Here is a 22,907-nt window from a genome sequence, read left to right on the forward strand (position 1 = left end):
TTTCTCGGATCCTCTTCGTTTTGATTGTGGTTGTTATTTTCAGGTAATGCTACCTGCTTTACAGGAAAAACAAACAAAAAAACCAAACCACATTTCTTTGTAAACTTGTCCTTAAAAATATTTCAAATGGTCAAATGGTCTGATTGAACTTCAGGTGAACTTTGGTTTTTAGCTGCTCATCGTGAGATGAAACCTAAAGTTGACATGAAGACAACCCTCAGGTGATACTTCATAATCATTGTATATCGTTGTAGTTCTTGTTTGTTTAATTTTGTACATAAACTTTGCATAAACTGTAGATTAATATTTTCCATTGTTCTGATAGATCTGCTGTATGGTGTTTTTCCTGTCGTCTGTTTTAAGCAGTTAATAAACTTAGGCTGTCTTTATTCTCTTTCAAAGTTGGACAAAAGTAACAAAAGAAGGACAAGAAAAAACAAAACAAGAATGTAAAGACAAGGTTGGTAGTTTTTGAAAACTAGCATCATGACCAACCTTTCCTTTAACACGTGTAAGATCCAGTGTTTATAATAACGTCGTAAAATCAAAATATCTCTGCTTTGACAATTATTGTTTCACTTATCTCTGCCTTCATTATATAAATCAATTTGAAGTGTGTATTTGTGTGATGAAATAAAATATATACATTATATATATATAAAAGGTATCCCAAAGGTTCACTCATTTTATTTACATTATATCCGACAAGAACATGACGTTCCCAGAATGCAGGCCTGCTCGTGGTGCCTATAGTCTCTAAAAGTACTATGGGAGGTAGAGCCTTTAGTTATCAGGCACCGCTCCTTTGGAACCGTCTACCAGTCGGGGTCCGGGAGGCAGACACACTAGGTACTTTTAAGAATAGACTTAAAACTTTTCTTTTTGATAAATCTTATAGTTAGGGCTGGCTTAGGACCAGCTCATAGTTATGCTGCTATAGGCCTAGACTACCGGGGGAACTGGCACCAGGACCTCTTATCTCTCTCTCCCTCTTTCTCTCCCAGCCTTCATATCTTATTACTGCTTGTCTCTATCTTTATATTCTAACCTCTCCTTATTCTGGGAGCTCCTGAGCTCTCTTAGGTTCCTTGGGACTGTTGGTGAGGATGGCCTAAAGGTCTTATCTAAGGTATGTGAAAAACTGAAATTTGAACTGTATGCAGACAATACACTAATATGGCATAAGGTGTGTTTTGGCCCGTTTCGCTTTTTCACAAGGTGAAAGGCAAAAATAGGATGAACTAAATAGGGACAAAGCAAATGAGTTATAAGTGTGAAAAGACTGGTCTCTCTTGACACAAAAGTTGTCACTCTTAAAAGCCTGTTTTGTGTGGCGTCGTGTGTGCAGACAACACGATTGACCACCACGTTTCATTTCCTGTTAAGTTTTGCACTAGCACTTCTGTTTCATCTCTGTGCGACATACAATATACTCGAGCTAACTCACCTGGCTGCTGTGACTAAAGTCTGGAGATCCAAACTACCTTCAACTTTTTTTTCCCCATCAGGCGAACATGATTAAAAACTACGTCTGGGGAAATACACCAACCACAACCAAAGGTTGGTAAATGTCAGACCGATGCAAAGAGTTCATGCTGGTGCACAAAGTTTCCCATAAGTTTGTGTCATATTACAGGCACAACTGAGGGCAAAACTTTAGAGCACACGAGAGACTGAGAGAGCTTCCAGTGGTGGAATAACAAGAAGTATTATCGTAGTATTTCTCTCCTTTCTTGCCTTTTTTGCAGCAGCAGTGATTGTTTTTGCCATTATTACTTTTAATATTGATCATTATTGGGTTAAATCAGTGACTGAAGTGGGGAGCCCGCTGCCTTTGGATAGTTTTTGTGTGGTAAAAGCTTTCGGATTGAGTTTGAAAGACTAAATATCTACAATATCTATAATCCTACAGCCGCATACCGCTGCTTCACGTTTTCTAGCTTAGGTTGATCCCGTGACTTTAACCTCGTACACATCTTATCTGTACAGTCATACTGTACATGGGATTTCCCCGAAACCTCACAGCACATGCACCACTCTGTGTTGTGTCTCTGATGCAATGTACATGCAAACATCAAATGGACCTAAACTAACATGCACAGCAATTTTTTTTATATCATTTTGCAGTTTCAGGCACTAAAAACCGATAAACATATCTTTTAACAATCTTCAAACACACTGGAAAATTAACCACCTGCATTTTGTGCGTACGTGCGTACGTGCATGCATCCATACGTGTGCTAGTGTGCATGCACTAGCACAGTTTGTTTATAGGTCAAATGAGCTCATCTTATAGGAAGAGACAAATCAGTGGGGGTTGATAATCATGCTCGACTTTTATGTTTTGTATCTCTACAAACATCTCAAGATCTAAATGTATATCAAATCAACTTTATTGACAAAGCTCTTTACATAAACACAGAACTACAATAACTAAAGAATAGATAGATAGATAGATAGATAGATAGATAGATAGATAGATAGATAGATAGATAGATACTTTATTGATCCCGAGGGAAATTCAGGACAAACAAAGAGGAGTAAAACAAAGAAGAGAAAACCAGGAGTGTTAACAAGATACAAAATATAAGTCATGTGATCGTCTCAATAAAAAGAATAGGAACATAACTGAATCATTGCCTATCCAGTGTGTAGTGCTGACTGTGTGGAAACTGAATGTTTTCACCTGCGGTATCTCACTTTCTAAAAAAAAAAAAAAAAAAAAGTAGGCGTGATGCTCGGTTGAACTCGAGACTTTAAATGAGGATGTCCTGTCATTCAGCCTTCAGTGCTGTGTGAGGAGCTTCAGAGAAGACGGTGACAGAACGTTTAAACATCAAGATGTTATCCGACCAGGACCTTTTTGAAGCTGTGGCTTGGTAAGTCCAATTTAGTTCATTTTTTTTGATATTTTGCCAAACATATCAGTACAGTACATCACAGTACAGGTCAATCCAGTAGCATTAAAGCTTTTAAACTACAACAACTAAATAACAGGAACAAGTTGAGGTTGTGTTGAGTCTGTGAAACCTTTAGAGCAGCTCTGTTTCTTTAGCCAGCTCTCTGGATGCCTGGCCCATTTTAAATCCAAATATAACATGTAGGCGAAGTTTTGGATTATGAGGTGAATGTATGTTAGAGTAAGTCTGCAAAGCGCGCTAAACGGCTCGTCCTGCTAATCAGGTGTGAGTTTCCTGAGAAAAAACATTTTTCGGAAAGGACGACTCTTTAAGTCTCTATGTGAACCTGGCAGCCCTACAGCGTTCTGCCAATAAGGCTTCCAGAGAGTGAGCCAATCAGAAGAAAGTGCCACGTACGGACGGGGACCTTAAAAAGACAGTAGCTGAAAATGTTTAAGACAGAAACCTAAATAAAGATTTTCTACAGACACCAACATGACTTAAAGAGGAAGTTTTTCAAGCTGCATAGATGTAAAGCTGGATTGCGATAGCTGAGTGGTAAGAGTTTATATAGAGGAATAAATTGCATTTAAATGCAAGGGAGGTTAAACTCTTAACAGGCTAAAAGGAAGCTTTAAAACTCCTTTCACGTTTGTACTGAATTTAAATCTGCCTTGTTTTTCAGCTCACAGGTCAGCTCAGCAAGCCTCGATGACACTTCCACCCCAGTCTACACGGAGGTAGGATTCATTATAAGTGTTGAGAGGCCCCTCGAGAGGCCCCTCTGACGTGTATTTTCATTCTCAGTAGGGACAGAAGCACTGACCAGTGCGAAGGACCCTATTGTATCCCTTACGATTATTTTTTTTCTCCCTCCGGTCCGTCTCTTTGACGCCATTTTTCACTGCCTGAACGTCAATGAAAACTCACCAAAATTTCCAACATCATCAGATCTGGTGAAAAATTTCACATTTCAGTAGTTGCGTAAAAGTTTCACAAGGGCCTCCCCAGAGAGGTTTTTTCGTCATACGTGCATGAACATTTTTATGCACATTAAGCATGTGAGAGCTCCTCTCACACCCAATCCAACAGGAAGTCCGCCATCTTTTTTTTGAGTGATTCAAATTCGCGTTTCACAGGCTAGCTATTTGAACGAACTCCTATAAAAGTGTTTATCTGATTGGCACAAAGTCAGTGTCTGTGTGTTGTAGACATGATGAAGATCTCTCGTTGTGCTCCGCACGTTATTTCGTCAGAGGGCGTGGCCATACGGACGTGTTGTTCATCACAAACAGGAAGCAGTTTGTTTAGAGGCTTAACATAGACGTGGAGTCAACAAACTCTACGTCACACACATGATTGCAGTAGAAAAGTTAAACTTGACATGTGGGTAGAAAAAGTGGGCGTGGCTAAATGTGGTTCCCCAGTGGCTTCCCCTTGAAACTTTTCAGAGATTTTCTGTCCTACGTGCACAAACATTTTAATGCTCATAGGTCATGTCAGGACAAGATCTCTCGTTGTGCTCCGCACGTGATTTCATTAAAGGGCGTGGCCACTTTGTACCATCAAACTTTGATGTCTCGGTGCACCCCCCTTTTTTTTCCCACCTTTGATGACTGTAAGGCCTGCTGCTTGGCTACGTGTCGCTGTTTCACTCCCGCGGTCGCACTTTCACTTTGCACTGTCACAACACACCCCGACATGCACGGGGGGGCTTTGGGCTCTTCATCATCGCTTGCGGTTTTAATAATAATAATAATAATACATTTTATTTGTAAGCGCTTTTACAGGAGCTCAAAGGCACTTTACATGTAAAAATCACAGTATACAGTTAAAAACAGTAAAAACAGTAAAAAAAACATTAAAAAACATTAAAAGACATTTTAATTTATTTATTCTTCTCTACAGCACTTTGGTCAACTGTGGTTGGTGCTGAACAAATAAAGTTGGATCGGATGATCATGAACACACACCTTAGTGTGCCTCTTATTTTTTCCAAAAATTGTGCACACAAACTGTAGAGCTGTAACATGTGGTTGATGCATCCTGGACAAGATTCTTCACTTTTAACCATTTACTGGAAGCTTTCTTGATTTTAAAATATCAATCAAAAGTTCAAAGTAAAATAAAACAAAATCTAAAGCACAGTCAAAGACCAGTGTGCTGCCATGCCTCGACAGATTCGTACAAAACAACTAAGCAGATAAAGGCAGCGTGCTCTTAACAGCAGCCAATCGGCAGCTAGAGACAATTAAACATGCTGCACAGGCATGAACAATATTGCACATGCACATAAGAGTTCATCTTATGTGCATGGTGTTTTATTCAATCATGTGATCTCTTCTCCATCATGTCGTCGTCGTGCTCTGGAGAGTTTCTTCTGGACGCTGTCTCGCCCTCCTGCTCTATCTGGAGCTCGCCCGGCATGCTCGTCACCTTATTGGCCTGGCTTACCAGCTGATCCAGGTGAAGTCTCACCTCTTGAGGCAGCAGCGGGTTCCACTCCGTTGTCCTTGAACGGTAGTTCACTGTTGTGGAGGAGTTCAGACATATCGTGCAGCTTCTTCAAAACAGCGAGGAGCTCTGTGAAGACATTGTTCTGGCTGGTCTGAGGCTCACTCATCAGCGTTTCTGTTTCTTCACAGAGCTGTGCTGAGTAGTCACTTCCCTCGTCCTCTTCATCGTCTATAATATCCTGATGATCATCATCACTTCCCTCTTCTTCACTGAACAGTGTCAGGTGCAGAACATCGACTTGCTGCATCCTAAAGCTCACGCCTGTCTCCAGCTGCTTCACCCTGTCCTTCACATCGAACGTGTAAGCTGCATGAAAGTGCAGCTTCTCCTGCTTCTGCAGAACGTTGGCTAGCTGCGTCTTCACGTCTGTCTCCAGAGAAACTCAGCTGCTCCTTCTCCTCCAGCTGTGTACACGTGTAGAAACTTGCAGCTTCTTCTGCAGAGCGTCCTTCTCCAGCTCGCAGTCTCTCGGCTGCTTGTCGCCGTCCTCTGACCTGCAGGGTGCGAGTGCTGTCTCCATCTTAATCTGCTGGATGCTGCAAATGTTGGTCCAGAGGCTGCAGCGAAGGCCACGTCCTCCGCGGTCCACGAAGGCTGAACCGTGCGGTCTCCGAAATGAGATGGTCTGTTCTTCCTACTGTTCGGTCTCCTAGCAACCCTGACAGCGTCCATTTCTGACAGATCAATTAACGTTTGTTCGTTTCATGGTGGAGAATAAGGCTGAGAGTCCGGCTGTCCAGCTAATGGTCCAGCACAGGACCCAAATAAAATTAAATGTAAATACCCCAATATAAATATATATTAGAGATAGATTTTAAATAATAGAAATACTTTATCTTTTTGTCTTAAATCACAGTTCAGTTTAACTTCATTTCTGCTGGTTTTTATTATAGGTATACTAGTTAATCTACTATACTTATACTTTGTTACTAGATAATCTCCACAATAGACAGTATACTGTGAATTAAGGTTGTTTGATTTTTATTTTTATTTTGATTTAATTTGACAGTGTGGAAACTCTTATTATTATTATTTAGTTTGCACCTGTAGTGAATCATGCTGCATTTCTCCAAATGAGTTAATCAATGAATTACAAGTTATCAATTCAATCAGTTTCTAGTTCAATCATTTTCATGCATTCATAGTCCAGATAAAATTAAAACCTAAATTTAATATAACATTAAACATTGCAAACATAACAAATATGTAGCAAAATAAATCATGTATATTTAAATTTCATTTTTTTAATTACATAGTTTTTCTATTAAACGTTGCAGCAGGGAGAACTTCTTCTCCATCTGCTCCTTGCTCTCCTGCGCCCTCTGAAACCTCAAGTCCTCTTTGATGGGGTCCATCAGCTGCCTATCCAAGTCCCTCTCTCTCTCTCTTTTCTCCGGCCTGGCTCTCCTCATCCTGGTCCCCCGCCTCGCTGGGCCCTGGTCTGAGTTTTAGAGGTTAGAACCACGGCGCTAAAATGCTAACTCACTTCCTGGTTTTAGGACTCAAAACTACACCAGTCTAGTGTGAGCTTCCTTCTTCCTCTCTGTACTTTCTCAAAATCAGTCAGGCTTGTACCTCGTACCTTCCAGGGAAAACACCTGCAGGAGGGAACGACGATGATGACGTTCGCTTTCTTTTCTGTTTTTTTCCCCCCAGCAGGATGTTCAAAGAAACTTCAGACTGGAAGACGGGCTGGAACTGGTGGTTACGAAACCCACCCGATCCCTCCGTTGCGTCTGCACTCTGCTGTTTGCGGTGAGCAGGTTGAAAAAGCCACAGACTCGCTGCAGCAGGGACTTTTGCAGCGTTGTCTTAGAAAGCTTGGTGGAGGGTGAGTAATTTTTTTTATAGTTTTTAAGTTTCTAATTTTGGGGTGCTCCACAATCTCTACAATAAAATACATCTTTAAAAATAAATGTAATTTAAAAAAAAGTGACTTTTGTCCACGAGAGGCTTTAGTTCACTGTGTTCTGATAAAAGGCTAAACTTTTTGTGTCCAGGTGTATTTTTACATCTCCATGCACTTCCAAAACAATGATGAGACTTTTTTTCAGATCTGCAACCCAATAAATAATATAAATCAAGTAAAGACAGGCTTAACATTTTAAAAGAAACACAGCCTTGTAAAGCAGAGTTACCTGGAAGGTCATGACATCTTAAAGAAAAGATCAAATAAAAGATTAGACCATACTTTTCCCCCCCCCCAGCCTCTCCGGGCTTCCATACATTTTAAGGATAAAGGATGAGGATGAGTTTTATTCTCCCTTGAGGGAAATTTGTCTTTGTCAAAGGTCGACTCTAAAAGTTACACAAACTAGCTTATATTGCTCTGAGTGTAATCAGAAGACACGTGCTAAACAAGTTCAAGCTAATACCATTTTACCTCTCCACAGAAACAATTGTGAAGGCGACCGTGAACGTCTGTGGGAATGGACAGTTTATGCGCTCCGACAGTGAGACTCTGTGCACTCTGTGCGACGTGTCTCAGAAAAGCATCATCCTCGAACCCAACGTGATGAAACTGCAGGCTGTCACCCTGAAGGGAGGCCACGCGGACCGCAAAGGTACGATCATTATTATCATTGATAATAATGAATATCATTGATTTCAGAACACTCGAAAAAGACATTTTTAATCTCAATCTCTTTCCAAGTTAAAAACAACAACAACAAAAACAGTTACATGAAAAATTTCATATTTGGCTGAATCCCTTTCAGGTATTATTTAGAAAGATTGCTTTGACACCTTTTTTTTAAATTGCTCTCTCTCTCTCTCTCTCTCTCTCTCTCTCTCTCTCTCTCTCTCTCTCTCTCTCTCTCTCTCTCTCTCTCTCTCTCTTTCTTTCTCTCTCTCTCTCTGTGGTTTTTCCACATTAGTGAATTTCAACCTGTCAAAGTACATCAGTCCTTCAGTGAGCGGTCAGACTGTAATGCTCTCAATCAACAAATACAACCTCTCCTGCAGAATGAATGGAAATAGCCCTGAACTCACTCTGGAGGTGAGCACACACATCTTTACCTTCTAGAAATCTTCTTCCATATTGAAAATGTTAAACATTGGGGTTGCCGGTGGCGCAGCGGCAGTGCGCGTGACCCCACCTATCGAGGCTCAGTCCTTGCGCGGGCGGCCCGGGTTCGCGTCCGGCCTGTGGCCCATCTCCCGCATGTCTCTCCCCACTCTCTCTCCCCCTTTCCGACTCCATCCACTGTCCTCCCTCTACAATAAAGGCAAAAGGCCAAAAACAAATCTTTAAAAAAAAAAAAAAAAAAAAAATGTTAAACACAAGTAACTTCCTTTTTTCTTTTCCTCCTGCAGCAATGTTCTGAGGCCAACCTGAAGATCATCAATGACAAGGACAACCGCTTCCTGTTCCTCAAGAGGGTCGAGGGAACAGACATGACCACCTTTGAGTCGCTCATGTTCCCCGGCTGGTTCATCAGCACTTCGTGTGAAGGTGAACACATGGCCGTGGACATGTGCCAAACGGCATCAGCCCGTAACAGACACTTCACAGTGAAAACATGAATACTGCCGCCTTTGAATGTGACACATATATCCAGAATTATGCTTATTGTATCATGACTTTATCCTGTCTCACCACTAGATGGCGCCATCTACTGCAAAGTGTCTGTCTGTGGCTGTAGAGATGACTAATTTTTTAGAAGAATATTCCACAAAGGCATGTTCGTGTTAAATCACTGTAATCAATAATAAAGGTTGTAAATGTATCTCCATTTGTAGATCAAATAGTAATAGGATATTCCTTGAAAAAAAAATCATTTTTTTAAATGTATTTTGATTTATTTTACTCATTTTGTTTTCATGAGTTGGCCTGTATTTGTTTTCTGTGCAACGCAAAATCCACACAGGACAATAAAGTTTTTTATTCATTGTTCATGTTTCTCTTTTTCTTTAGATTACAAAATGTGTTTCCTGGCAATCTAAAAATAAATAAATCAATAATTAGACTGACACTCTGTGCTGTCATTGTTTACACTAATGAAGTAAGTTTAGTCTATTTCTTTTTATCTAACCAAGTTGGTCCCAAGAACCTCTTTTTCAAGGGAGATCTGGCCGATTAATAAAGTCGGAAGCAAAACCACAAAGTTACAGACACAAAAAGAGACGAAGTACAATTTACAAAACACTCAATTTAGCATTAAAATATTAAACCAGATATGAGACAAATCTAGGAGTCAAAAGTTCAAGCAGCTGAGTTAAAAACATCCTGAGTTTCAGCTCCTTGAGTTTCAAGTCATTCTTTTACAAACTCCAGGATGAGGGCGCACAATACCCCAAAGTCCTTTTCCTGATTTCAAATTAAAAACATTAAAAACAAGTCAAATATTTTATTATATTTTTAAGTTTGTCTTGTGCTTTTGCAATACACAAGTTGAGACTTTGAGCAAAGAAAAAAAAGACTTATTACCACAGGAAAACTGAGAACATATCATGTGTACTACATGATATGTTCTCAGTGTGTCATTTCCGTTTTAGAAAGATAAAGTCATGGTTAATGTTTTCCTCTTCCTTGACTTCACAGCAGTCTAAAAAAAAGAAGGTTACATCTGTAGAGGATTAAATTCTCCACAGAAGAGTTTCTTGCAGAGTCACTCTTTTTATAGACAGCCGCTCAATAACCCATCAACTCTCTGCTGTGAGATGTGTGCATGTTCATGTTGAAGGCTCAGCGGAGCATAAGCGCGCCCAGTGGAAATTATGTCAGCGCGGGAATGTCAAATTCACAGCGAGGTCAAAGGTCAGTAGGTTAGCAGCTCAGAATACCTGCAAGCTCTTGACGTCATATAATCTGATGAAATAATAATCAAATGAGGGAAATAATCTGCAGAGGTCGATGAGAGAGGGGGGCTGACCTCGAGGAAATAAACCCTGGACTCTCCGAGTGATCATGAATCTCTCTATCAGGAATCACTTTCATTTATCTTTATGCTGAAACACTCAAATCGCTTCATTTTTTACCTTAAATGTTCCAGGACAAATCAGCTCCTGTTTTCAGATATCTAAAACTTTATTTTAACATTCATAAACCAGCACTTATTTGTAAACTCAAAAAAAAAAAAAAAAACCCACAACAAGTCCCGTAGAAAACTCAAACCTTGGCAGTGCACCATCTTCTCCACGTTTCAAACCGCAGACTGTTTAACAACATGGACGTCATGACAGCTCCACCAGCGTGAAGACAAACGTTTGGAGCCCCCTGCTGACAGTCGACTTCTTTAGCTCCGCCTCCTCTTTGTTACTCTCTGTAACCTAAAGACACATCAAATACATGTTTATCAAATATGATGCTTCTTTTAATGCTTATTGATGTCCAAGTTTTCAGAGTGGTTTAGTTTGACGCTTTAAAAAGCTGCATCACGCCATGATTGACAGCTCTGTTTATGAACGCAGCTCCAGCAGAAACAGACATGCACCCATATATCTTATTCACTGCAAAAAAAAAGGCAATTAGGCTATAACAGATTAATAAAAACACATCATCTCGTGATAACAAAGCTTTTATTTTCACATTCTCTGGCGATTTAGTAAATAAAAATTCGACTGCTCGCTGTGATAGTCCAGATCACGACATGTCCGGACTAATGAGGTAAGTTAAACCTATTTGTTTTGTGATTTTGTAAGTGTCGTGATAAGAGATGAATAAGTTGAGATAAAGGGAAAACTATTGCTATTACGGGAATCGGAAATAGTTAGTTTTTTTTAACCCCGGGGGTTGTTGTTGTGGAAAACATCCTGATGCAGCCGCGTCTCAGTGAAGCACATCAAACTGCACTCCTGATACTCTTGCTGACACCTCGGTAACGCCGTTAGCTCATCCATCTTATTCTCCAGGGACCTCAAGTTACCCATGATGAGAGCTGGCTCTCCATAAGTCTCTGGCGTCTCACTCTCCTCCCTCGCTGCTTCTCCTCCTCCTCCTCTTCATCCCTTCTCTGTTGTTAATAACATGCTGGGATGTGTGTCTGTGAGAGTTGGCTAATGGCGAGTTAATTTTAGAAACCAGTTGTGAATAGAGTCTTGCTTGAAGCAGCATTATGTTCAAGGAGAACAGCGCCGTCTGCAGGCATGGAGGTTGTTGCTATTACAGAAATTTAATGGTGGGGAAAAAACAATAATATTGTGAAAACAAATGTCCACTTAGGGCTTCCGTACATTTGCGTGAGAATTAGCTTTGTCTCTGAAAATGAAAATCGCTCAGGCTGTTGCAGAGGGATGCCCTTGTTAGCTCTTTATGACAGGGGTCAACTTCTCTCTGCGAGCACTTCGGATCACATTTAATGATGCACTGCAAAAATCCCTCCAAGGCTAAGAGCCGCTGCTGCCTCGTGTATCTGTACAAATAAAAACGACCATGTCTTCTGTTTGGCAGACAGACTCTATCACTTTGTTTATTGTCAATGCATAACAGCATTTTATCTGAAACTCCCAGCATGCACCAAGTTAAATGTCGATCTGCCTTTAATCATCTCACAATAAAGGACTTAAAAGACACTCAGCCAATCAGAGGCTGTTCGGAGGAAGTCAGCGCCTCCTCATTGGTACAGTCGGCGTGGGTTTGCATGGCGACACCATGCTCCACTCTGCAGCTCTCGATATGTCGTGGGAGCATGAGGCGGATGAAGGAGGGATGTGTGCTTAAGTTTAAAGGAGAAGAATGACAGAGCGGGGCTGTAGAGGTTGATAGATGATGGGAGAAATATATCGAAGCTGCAGAAAGATGCACGCACGTTTCATCTTTTGTTCTCACGTCTAATACGCCTTTGGTGGAAAATCACACAGCAGAGTTGTTATTTTAATCCAGAACACCTCCTTTAGGAGATAAAGACGCATCAATCAGCTTTATTCTTGATGCATTATTTTCCAGTGTTTCCACCAAAATCTGATGTCTGCAGATGTGAAATCACGTGCGGCTGTGTGTGAGGAAACGGAGGATATTCATGTTTTTTTAATGTGTGTTTGTGTGCATGTGCATGCATCAAGTCTTTGCATCAGCCCACATGTAAAAGGAGCTTGAACAAAAAATGTTGATTTGCATGTCTGAAATCCAAAGAAAACTTTAAATGTCATCCCTTAAAACTGTCTCACAGCCTTGCACACACACTCACATGTGCAGGAGTGCATGCCCACTCGTGAGCCTATTGTGCATGCACAAGTGTGCGTGTGAGTGTGTGAGTGTGTCTCCCTCTGCCATGCACATTCACAGCACATGGCAACAGAAGCTAAATATAGCCCCAGCAGCCCGGCTTCACAGCGGGATCATGCTTCCCCTCGCTGTCCCTGTTTCTCTGCTTCCTACGAACACTCGCTCCTCTCGTGCGCCGCTTTCCCCTCCTTTATCCCCTCCTTTCCTTTTTATTCTCCTTCCTCCACTTCCTCATCTTCCTCCGTCTCTCTGGATCCTCTGACATCAAGCGCCTTTTCCCTCCTTGGATTTCAAACCTTCTGGCACACAGATGAGGATCCTTCTATTACCTGACGGAAATCTGGCTTCACTTGTTAGTTTGTGTCTAATCTGTTTGAAAACACGAACCACATATTTCAAAGTGCGCACGCGTGAGAAAGGTTCAAACTGTAACTATAGTTTTAAAGGAACTTAAATATTTCCTTTACCTGCCACCAGGGAAGTAATGCTTTCCTTCCTGCCACAGTGAAAAGGCTTCACAGCTGCTTCATTACAAAACACAACTCAGTATAACCTTGTGACCTCTAAATGCAGATCTATTTATAATGCACATGTCCTGTTTCAAGCTTGTTTAATGATTTAAAATTGCATAATGAGCATGCAACAATTCAGATTCAATAATTTTACAAGTTACATGAATCAAAATGTTCAACACTACCTTTTAAAACAATGCAGATGCATTAAAAGGCTCCCAGCTTTAATTGTAGGCAGCTCTGCAGATATTATTACACATTATTTTAATCAAAAGCTGCAAAATGAGAGCAGAAAGGGTTCATTCAAATTCAGGGAATATTGACATTGTCAACGTTTTGGTGCAGAAACATTTGTACAGTTTAGTGTGCAGGAGTTTACAGTGTGCAATTTGTGGGAGTAAAAAAAAGAGCTTTATATTTGTGGTCCAGGACTTCTGTTTTTACTATCGTACAGGTATTGATATAGTAAAAAAAAAATCTAATTCATACACTAAAAATTCAAACACATGTTACAGTAAAAAATAAAAAGAAAGAGATTAATTTCCTTTTTATTTTATTCATGATATGTGTTAAATCTGTTAATATTTCCAGGCTTTTTATTCTTTTATTTCACAGATAGGAGTCAGAAGAGTCAGAAACCCAGGAGAGAGAGAGAGAGAGAGAGAGAGAGAGAGAGAGAGAGAGAGAGAGAGAGAGAGAGAGAGAGAGTTGGGAACGACATGCTGGAAGAAGTTACAGGTCGGATTCGTGCCCAGGTCGCCCTGACCTCTTGGCCACCGGCGCCCTGACTCTGTAATTTAAGCTCTTTTTTTTCTTTTCCTTTCTTGTTTTTCAACAGTGTTCAGTGTCAGAATGTATCTGATCTCTGTCTGATTATTTCCAGAGTAATATATTACATCTTATTCAAAGAAACTTGGCTTCTTATGTCAATGTGGCTTTCAAGTTAGACTGAAGCACTCGCCCTGGTTTGAGTTTTGAGAGTGTAAAAATGGTCTTAGATCAAATGTTGCGTGCCGGACTTTCACATGACACTGATTATATTTGCATTGTTGTATTATTGAAGTGATAATCTGAATAGTAGGCGTCTTCTTCCTCTGCAGCATGAGGACGCAAACACACACACACACACACACTCTTATATTTTTAGTAGTCGGTGTGTTTGACTCTGACTGATCTCGCAGGATAGTAATGGACTGCTGAGAGCATGTGGTATAATCCCGGCTTGATTTGGCGCGTTGCCTGCTGAGGTATTACATTGCTCACAGGCTGCATTAGTCCCACTGTTCACATGCGTGCACACATTGCTGCTGCTGCTGCTGCTGCTGCTGCCCGGGAGGTGGGAGCAGGAGGAGAGCCGCGATGGGAGGTCAACGGGGACACTGAGCCTCTCAGAGCTGAGATGAACACATTTACAGAGCAGGGACACGCATGCAGATTTTTTCTTTTAAAGAGATGTGTGGATGTGTGAGGATTTCTGCAGAGCATGCTAATGCTAATTATAAAGAGCTAACACGTTTGCACTACTACATTAATGCCCTTCATCACTGGACTGTTACGTCGCACTTGAAGTGAACGGCGTCCTTCTGAGACTCTTAATTGATCGACTGAATTTGAGGTGAGACGTTTGTAAGTTTGACAGACGTGAAAAAGATGAATAATGTAATGTTCGATTTAAAAAACAACCATTTAATCAAACATCATTATTTTGTTTTCTTTTAAATTGCAAACAGGATTATCTTGTTTTCATTAAAGATATTTACACATTTATTTAAATTAAGAAGAAAATAAAAACTTATTACTAATATGTATAAACAATTTGGTTAAGGAATCTTGGAAATAGCTGCATACTTGTTCGTGAGCTGTATCTGGATCATCGACTAAACATGGACATAACATAGTTCCCTAACAAGCGTTGCATCAGGTAGCAAGTGACAGAAAGGAAACATGTCCAAATGTTTTTACAGGCTTAAGGCAGCGACAGATTTCTTTTTCAGCACACAAAAGATCTTAATTACTGTCAGGACATAAAGACAATTTCAACCAAAAACCAAAAGTATATCTGGAGGAAATTACCTACTCTACCGTGACATATTATGAACACAGAGAAGTAAATGAAAAGAAAGTAACCACTGCACAAAGTGTACCAAAAAAGAAACAATCGATTAACGCAGGCTGCAAAAATACTGTAAAAAACTAAAAAGGGAGCAAACGGGGATTCCTCCGTTTTTGCAGACAGCCTCGAGTGGACACTTGAGGAACTGCAGTTTTTAGCACTTGGTTTGATTTTTTTTAACACCCGAGGTTGCTGCTTTGTCTGGATTCGCTCGTAAGTGTTACAAATTCCCTTTTAGGCCCACACTTCACTTTTTCACCAAGCATCACAGAGATTGGATCATTCCTTTTTCCCTAAATTAAACTCCAAAGGCTGAGAGTGTTGAAACATTCAAATGACTTCCTTTTTTAAAGGTTATTCAAGGACAAGCTCTGGCATCAGATTGAATCCTTTGTATATGGTTTGTCTAATAAATTAAAACAAAGGCGATGGTATCCTCATCCTGGCCTTTAAATGAGCATCTGCCTGCGTTTTATGGCAAACATCTCAAATCTGAGCAGCAGATGATGTAACACTGTCATCACTTTACGTCAGTATGCAATCATTCATACTGAGCGGAACAGTTACAGCACTGACACACTCACACCAACAAATGCTAATGTGTGAATACATAAAAATAGATTTGAATAATTTGTGAATTGAACTGTGATGAAAAACCGAGGCTGTTTGACACGTTTTGCAAATGTGAGAAGTAGGTTATCAACAGCTCTGCACGCCACACACACACAATTGTAATTGTGTTGATGCCATGCTGGTTGGTTGGTTCAGAGGCTTCTCACTGAAGAATTACAAGTAGAGTTTGAGTCTATATCTATTGGCTGGAAGGCTGGCCTTTTGTGCGACCGAAGCTGTCCATTCAGGGGACGTTTTCTGGAGCCCAGCTACATCGAGGAGTGCGGACCTATTGAACCTTACTGTACGGCTAATGCTAACGGTACTGATCCAATGTGACATTAAATCACACATGCAGAGGAAATGGCCTTTCAGGGGCCCAGACATCTCAGTGCGTGAGAATGGATGTACCGACACTGAATGTTGAACCAACTTCATTAACTCCTCATTATATCATCTGGCTCTTAAGCACTCGATGCTCCATTTCCACAGGAAAAGTTCTGCTCACCTTGGCTTTTTTTGAATGGATCTTTGTCTGACTTTTCATGGTAAAAAGTTCAGAGAATCTGAGTCAAAATCTCAGACTATAAATATTAATGGAAAGGCATGTTACAGGAGGCGGGGCCAGAGGCTCATTGGGAGCAGCCGCCATGCTGGAAATGCTGTCTCATTGTGACTTTCAGTCAGCCTAGCGACAGGCTGAGGCGGGTTTTAAGCCTCACTATGAATAACATGTATCGCTCATAAAATCAGAACTGAGCTGGAAAAAATGTCAGCCCTGTACAGTGTGTGTCTATGATGAATATAATAACTAATCAGACCTATTCTGGGGGGGTTTTGTACCAGCTGTGCTGGTCAGAAGGTTTTTTTTTGTACCAGCTGTGCTGGTTGGAAGTTTTTTTTTGTACCAGCTGTGCTGGTCAGAAGGTTTTTTTTGTACCAGCTGTGCTGGTCAGAAGGTTTTTTTTGTACCAGCTGTGCTGGTCAGAAGGTTTTTTTTGTACCAGCTGTGCTGGTTGGAAGTTTTTTTTTTGTACCAGCTGTGCTGGTTGGAAGTTTTTTTTTTGTTGTTAAAGCAACAGCTGTTAAAGAGTTGCAAGGTTGGTGAGCACCTGTCAATCAGATTAGCCACGCCCCTTTTGTCAATATCTCGTATTTTTGATAAAATCAAAACAGGACACAGTCATGCTGATAAAGACATGAGCTATTCAAAACAAAATCACTGTTTGTACCAGGCTGTAAACATGAACATTTTAATACGGGGTGTAAAATTAAGATTACATAATTTACATAAGCAAAACTACATTTCTGTTGGGCAGTGGGCCCATCAGAGAATAAACCTTCATAGAGGCAAATAAAGTGGTGAACAAAGATTCAAGTGTATACTCTTTTTGGTGTTTTTTTTTTTTTTTTTGCACTGCTGCATTCGAGTTTACCATTTGCTTCAGGTGATCACTCTAAATCAATCTGTTCTACCCTTAACTCGATCTTTGACCTTCTATCAATAAGGTAAAACGCAAACAGGGCGTGGTATCAATTCCACGGCTCCAATCTGCACATGTCTTAGCCTCCAAGTCACGTCACCAGCGCCTAGTTTAACTCGACGTTCTGCAAAGGGAAGGAAACAAAGCAGGAGTTTGCTGCTTTACCTCGGTCACAGCATTCAGTCTCAGAGAGCAGCTTTAAGTAGAATGAAGAATTTGAAGACTTCCAAAACATCAATAAGATGTTTTTTTGTGGGTAGCATGCTTTATGTGCCGCGGGACACGGAAATAAAACACACAACGAGTGAATCACGCTGTTCATCACGCTGCCTGTTGAATCCACTATGAGTCAGTGCACTGTTGCATAGTTCAGCTCGCACTCACACGGACCACATGTGTCGATTCTGAGCTGGTCTTTTTATAACTGATCTCTCTGCTTTTGTGTCGTTTTTTTTCCTGTTTCCTCAGCAGTCAGTCAGTGTGGAGGATTTATTGTCTCTATCTGCTGCAGCGCTGCGTCGGCGCTCATTAAGAGTGGCGAGGATTCCACCTCTCACCTCAGAACCTGCCAGGGATGAAGCTGTCATGTAACGTGCGACTTCACATGTAGTGTACATGCTTTAATATGCACACAGGGCCTCATTAATGGAAGTGCCAGCTGAGAGCCTCTTAAAGCACACTGGGTAACATTTAGTGCTTGATGGGGATTGTTCTTACATGTAGAACAAAATGTCATCACCACCGACCTGATCAATACTTTTTATGACGACTTTGTCTTCTCTTGTTCGGGAAGTTTTTTAAATAATTTGTCCCAATTCTTTTCCCTGTATTGCTTTCATAGCACTTGAATATGTTTTTTTTGGTCTTTATATTTGAGCAACTTAATAAGACAGATGACTAGGAGACCTTTTATTTTATTTTTATTATTATTTATATTTTTATTTATTTGGCCTTGCCTGTGGTCATTAATCAGCAGAGGTCACCGTTCGATCCTGAACTGGACGGAGGTAAAGAACTTGATGAGTTTAAAGTAATGTTTGCATAAAGGAAGTGAAAGTCCGTCCATGTATCTGGACTTTACTTGGCTCATTTCACATATTTGGTTTTCAAACGGTTAGACGAGGATTTATTTTTGAGATGACTGAGGATGAATAAGTCGATCGTTGCCCACAGACAGGAAAGACGTATTTTTGGATGCAGAGTTTCTGCCTGAAGACATCCTCCTCTGTGTCGTCCAGAAAGCAAAGAGAGAAGAACATGGTCCTGGAAGGACTCGCCTTACATTGATCATGTTTTCCTTTTCTTTAATATCAGTGTTCTCCAGTATTGTCTGTACATCCATCGGTGCGATGCAAAGCCTGCATAAATGGTGTCTTCACAGATGTGCAGGTTAACCAGGCCATGTGCAGAAACGCAGCCTCGTGCATCACGGACGCTGACCTCCAACCAAGAGAAGGCCTGCTGCCAGTTTATCTGATCAACTGTAAGACTTTCCATCAGGTCATCGTGTTTTGTTACCACTGTCCCGACTTTTTTTTTGTTTTCAACATGTCAGCATCAAATTAAATGTCTTTACATTTAAAAAAAAAAATAAAAAATCAGATATTGGGTTTCAACGCTTTGCAAATTCTATTTTATTTACATTTTATATGATGTTCCTATTTTTTTTAGGACAAATGGGTTGTGCTTTGTTGGTGTTAACAATATAAGTTCAACAATGTTGTCTCAAATGAGATACTAAAAGATTTCTGGAACAACGACGCTCTTCTTGAGTAAAAATGCAGTGAAGCTAAAGCGCGTCTATTTACCTCAAAGCTTCTTTTATCTCGCTTTAACATGTTATATGAGAACTAAAGATTTGAGTATTGAGAGTAAAATCGGTCCTAATTGTCCTGTATGAAGAAGCAGTTTAAGAAGCACAAGCGCCATGATAGTGGTAGAGGGACGCACATGCAGACTCCGGGTATCTTCAAGTTATCCCAGAGAGATAATCACTAAAATGACAAGCGATTGAGTGGAAGGGGGGAAAGAACCACAATACAAACACATGTCAAACGAATAGGCTCTCTTTTCTAAATAAGAGGTGAGATAAGAAGAAAGAAAACCACGACTGCCGAGCAGCTGATAAGAAACGAGAGTCAAAGGCCAGCGGGCCCGTGTTCACTACAGAACAAAACAGCTGGTTCAGCAACAGGAAAGAGTCAACAAGTGAAGAATCACACACCTCGAAAAGACACTCTCACTATCTCTGATGGTGAGATAATGAGTCAGAGAGCTGCAACTCAAAGGAATATAAACCGAACAGCCCTGGTCCGAATCAGTCACACGTTGACCTCCCCACATCAGAGTGAGCTCCCTAACTGTGCCACGACAGAGAAAGATGTCGATTCAGCACATTAAGACAAAAGGTAAGAAATGTGGATTGATAAATGTTTAAAGATGAAATAGTGAGGTTCAGCCATGCACACTCAAAAAACAAAACAAAAAGTAAACTTGGCCGGACTGGATGTTCGGCAACCTAATTCATCGTGACATGAAAGAAAATAATTCAGGACAACATCAGTAACGAGGAGCCAATAGGAGGCCGGAGATAAATGCATGCAGATACTTTATGTAGGTCAAGAAGTCGGAGAGTTTCGAACCGGCCTGTGAGCTGACCTCGTATTGCTCTCAGGATTGTTGGATGCTTTTTTGTCACGAGTAGATGTGTTGACTTTAACGTGTACGTCGCATTAATGGCGACATCAAGCCAATGGTGGCACTAATCAGGCTTTTACTTAAGGTTCATATATACATATGAGTCATGATTCTTGACGTGTTTAAAAATGTTCGTAGGTGTAACTTTTTAAAATCTATACTCCAACTTTCATTTCCCAAATGATTGAATCTGACCTTTTCATATGCGATGGTGGATTTGTCATATCAATAAAAATACTAACAAACCAACAACGTTAACTGCAGACCAAACTGATCCGAACAATGTCAGCGTGTGTTTCTGCATGGGGATCTTGTGCACGCCACATGTGAGCACATCTCAGCCTGCTGTGGCAGCATGTCCCCCCCGAGCACTCGGGTCCTGAGGCACAGCTGACTCCTTCGACCAGGAATGTCGAGTCTGCGGAGGCCTCCCACATTAAAATAGCCAGCGTGCCCTGTCAGCACACCCTCATGGCGAACGCATGGCCGATTAACAGCTGCCAAATCCACGGAGCTACCGAGGAGAGAGGAGGAGGAAGAAGCAACAACAGGAGGAGAATCAAATTACTCCCCCCCCTCCCCCCTTTTCTGCTCCTTTCACACACACACACACACACACACACACACACCAGAGTCAGACAACAGGCTGAGCTGTATGTTTCCACACAATGTGTTCATGTGACGAGGGCACAGAGGGATGAATGAGCTGATAAAGGGTGACCACGGCTAAACTGCACATCGCTGTAATTCGCCGTGGATTCAAGAACAAGCTGTTGTTGTGTGGAGAGGTTTCTTGCAGAATGCTTTTATTAACTATACAGACAGCTGCTGCCAAAATGTGTGTGTGTGTGTGTGTGTGTGAGGAGAGCAACTGTAAAGCACGTGCTTCCCATATCAATGTCATAATGAATCCGATTTAACATGCAAATATCATTAGTCTGCTTAATAACGTTTTGATTTATGACTCAAGAATTCTGCATCGAACTATTTCAAAGGGACGTCTTGAGATCTGGTTTTATAAGATCACCAGTCCAAAGAGCTAAATATTCAGTTTACTGTGATACAGAGTATACAGCGTAATGAATGTCTGAGAAGATAGTAGTCATGACTGTTTGTCAAAAAAGACACAAAACAGATCATTTGAACTTTCAGTTTCTTGTCTGACGATGTGAAAATTAAAGGACGACAGCAGCAAAACTTCATTTGAGTGATGTCACCCATCTGTTCCTGAAAAGGGGGGGGGGGGGGGGGGGGGGGGAGTCTCATCATGCTGGAAATCCTGTCTCATCCTAACTCTCAGTCAACCAAACGACAGACTGTGAGCTGGACCTGAGGCGGGTTTTAAGCCTCCTGACGAACCGTTACCACGGCGCTCGCCTGTCAATCAGGTCAGCGACACGCCTCTTCTCCTCCATGAAATCAAAACCATCCCGTAAAAGTGTGCGAGACGTGAGCTAATCAGACCTATTTAGTTCTTTGTGCCAGGATATAATCGTGTTAATATCTTCTGTGAAAGGTCTGTGACCTCTTTGAATGGGTGTGTCTGTGACTTCTGGTGCTTTTGCAGCCTGCCTCTAGTGGACACTCAAGGAACTGCAGGATTGTGGAATTCTGTACTATTGATTAAACTGTAAACGTCTTCAAACTGCTTTATTTATCTGATGAACAGTTTGTTTGCTATCAGACACGACGGAGAAAATCAGTGCTTACTAAAGACTGAACCAGAGTTTGACATTTTTGTTTAAAAGAATAACGAAATAAGTCCTAAAGATTTAAAATATAGTCGGGAAATGATCCTCTGTCCCTTGTTTTTCTGATAAATCGAACATTTCTCTACCATTACTTATATATTTCTGTAAATTGTTTAAATGGTGAATTATACAGTTTTTAGAATAATCTTAATGTTGTCCATAAAGTTAATAATTTATTCTTCATTATAAGAGCTGAAAAAGAACTCTAACTTTGTCATTCCCGTCACCAAAGCGCTCTGATTCACAAAGAAAAAATTGTGGTTTGATGACATCATGAAGCAGTGAGGGATTATGGGAGTTGTTGTCTTTATTCTTGTTATATAATGGGAGTTATTTTCTGTTGATCAAACGTTTCTGTTTCCAGCTGATCGAAGGGGATCGTTGACGTGATCAGTTCGGCGTCTACGATCGTGGAGTATTATACGTTGATGACGTACCGTCTAACCGTGAGTGCTTAATGGAAACCATCTTGAGTTCCACGTTTGGACAGATTCAAAATGTGGCTGAAGCCGTACGATGGCTTTCAATCCTGACACTGACAAAGCACAATAATCCCAGTCTGGATTTTCAATAAGGCTTTCTTTGTCCAATCTCAGCTGAATCACGCAACTTTTGACAAACACCGCAGGAATATATAGATGAGATCCCTGTGCATGAGGTCATGTCATATGGATGTTAAAGCTTTAATGTTAATTTTTTATATATATTAAAACCATCTAAAGGGGCTCTGGTGTCAGTTCATGTCATTTGAGATGTTTCGATCTTTTCTGATGTCATTTTGAATCTATTTATTTTGTGTCCTTTTTAAGATAACATTTCCAATATTCCCCGAGTCCTGAAATTAAAGGACTTGAAATCTTTGTTGTTGTTTTATGCCGACTGTTGGTTTTTTAAATATATTTTAAATCCCAAATAATTAAATTTGGAAAAAAATACTCCAAAACATATTGAACAGCATACATGTCTGAAAAGTTGAGTACCGGGCAATGAAAAATAAACCCGTCCAAGGACAGAGGAAGACAAAGTCCGCACACCAGAAGCTGCTCTAATGAACGTGTCACAGTGGTTGTGTTGTTTGTTTTTACAGTGTTTGTAATCTTGACAGCATTAAAAACGAGGGAAACGTTTTGGGAGCGATCTGATGAAGAGCGAGGGT

General features: G+C 40.8%; 1 protein-coding gene across 1 annotated transcript; it reads left to right on the top strand.

The window, feature by feature from the left end:
- The first annotated feature begins 2,569 nt into the window (after positions 1-2,569).
- On the top strand, positions 2,570-9,389 carry il1b (interleukin 1, beta). Its single transcript, XM_079364976.1, has 6 exons — positions 2,570-2,879; positions 3,586-3,640; positions 7,074-7,248; positions 7,811-7,981; positions 8,294-8,415; positions 8,733-9,389. Exons 1-6 carry the CDS (start codon positions 2,842-2,844, stop codon positions 8,940-8,942), a joined length of 771 nt encoding a protein of 256 aa, XP_079221102.1. The 5' UTR covers positions 2,570-2,841; the 3' UTR covers positions 8,943-9,389.
- The last annotated feature ends 13,518 nt before the right edge of the window (positions 9,390-22,907 follow it).

This window comes from Symphodus melops (genome assembly GCF_947650265.1).
Source record: "Symphodus melops genome assembly, chromosome: 16".
In the NCBI taxonomy this organism is placed as follows: domain Eukaryota; kingdom Metazoa; phylum Chordata; class Actinopteri; order Labriformes; family Labridae; genus Symphodus; species Symphodus melops.

Excerpts from the sequence above, each read along its gene's own strand:
- il1b (XM_079364976.1), top strand. The coding sequence starts at position 2,842 with ATGTTATCCGACCAGGACCTTTTTGAAGCTGTGGCTTG. Across the intron at positions 2,880-3,585 it reads CTTTTTGAAGCTGTGGCTTG|CTCACAGGTCAGCTCAGCAA; the intron begins GTAAGTCCAATT and ends CTTGTTTTTCAG. Across the intron at positions 7,982-8,293 it reads AGGCCACGCGGACCGCAAAG|TGAATTTCAACCTGTCAAAG; the intron begins GTACGATCATTA and ends TTTCCACATTAG.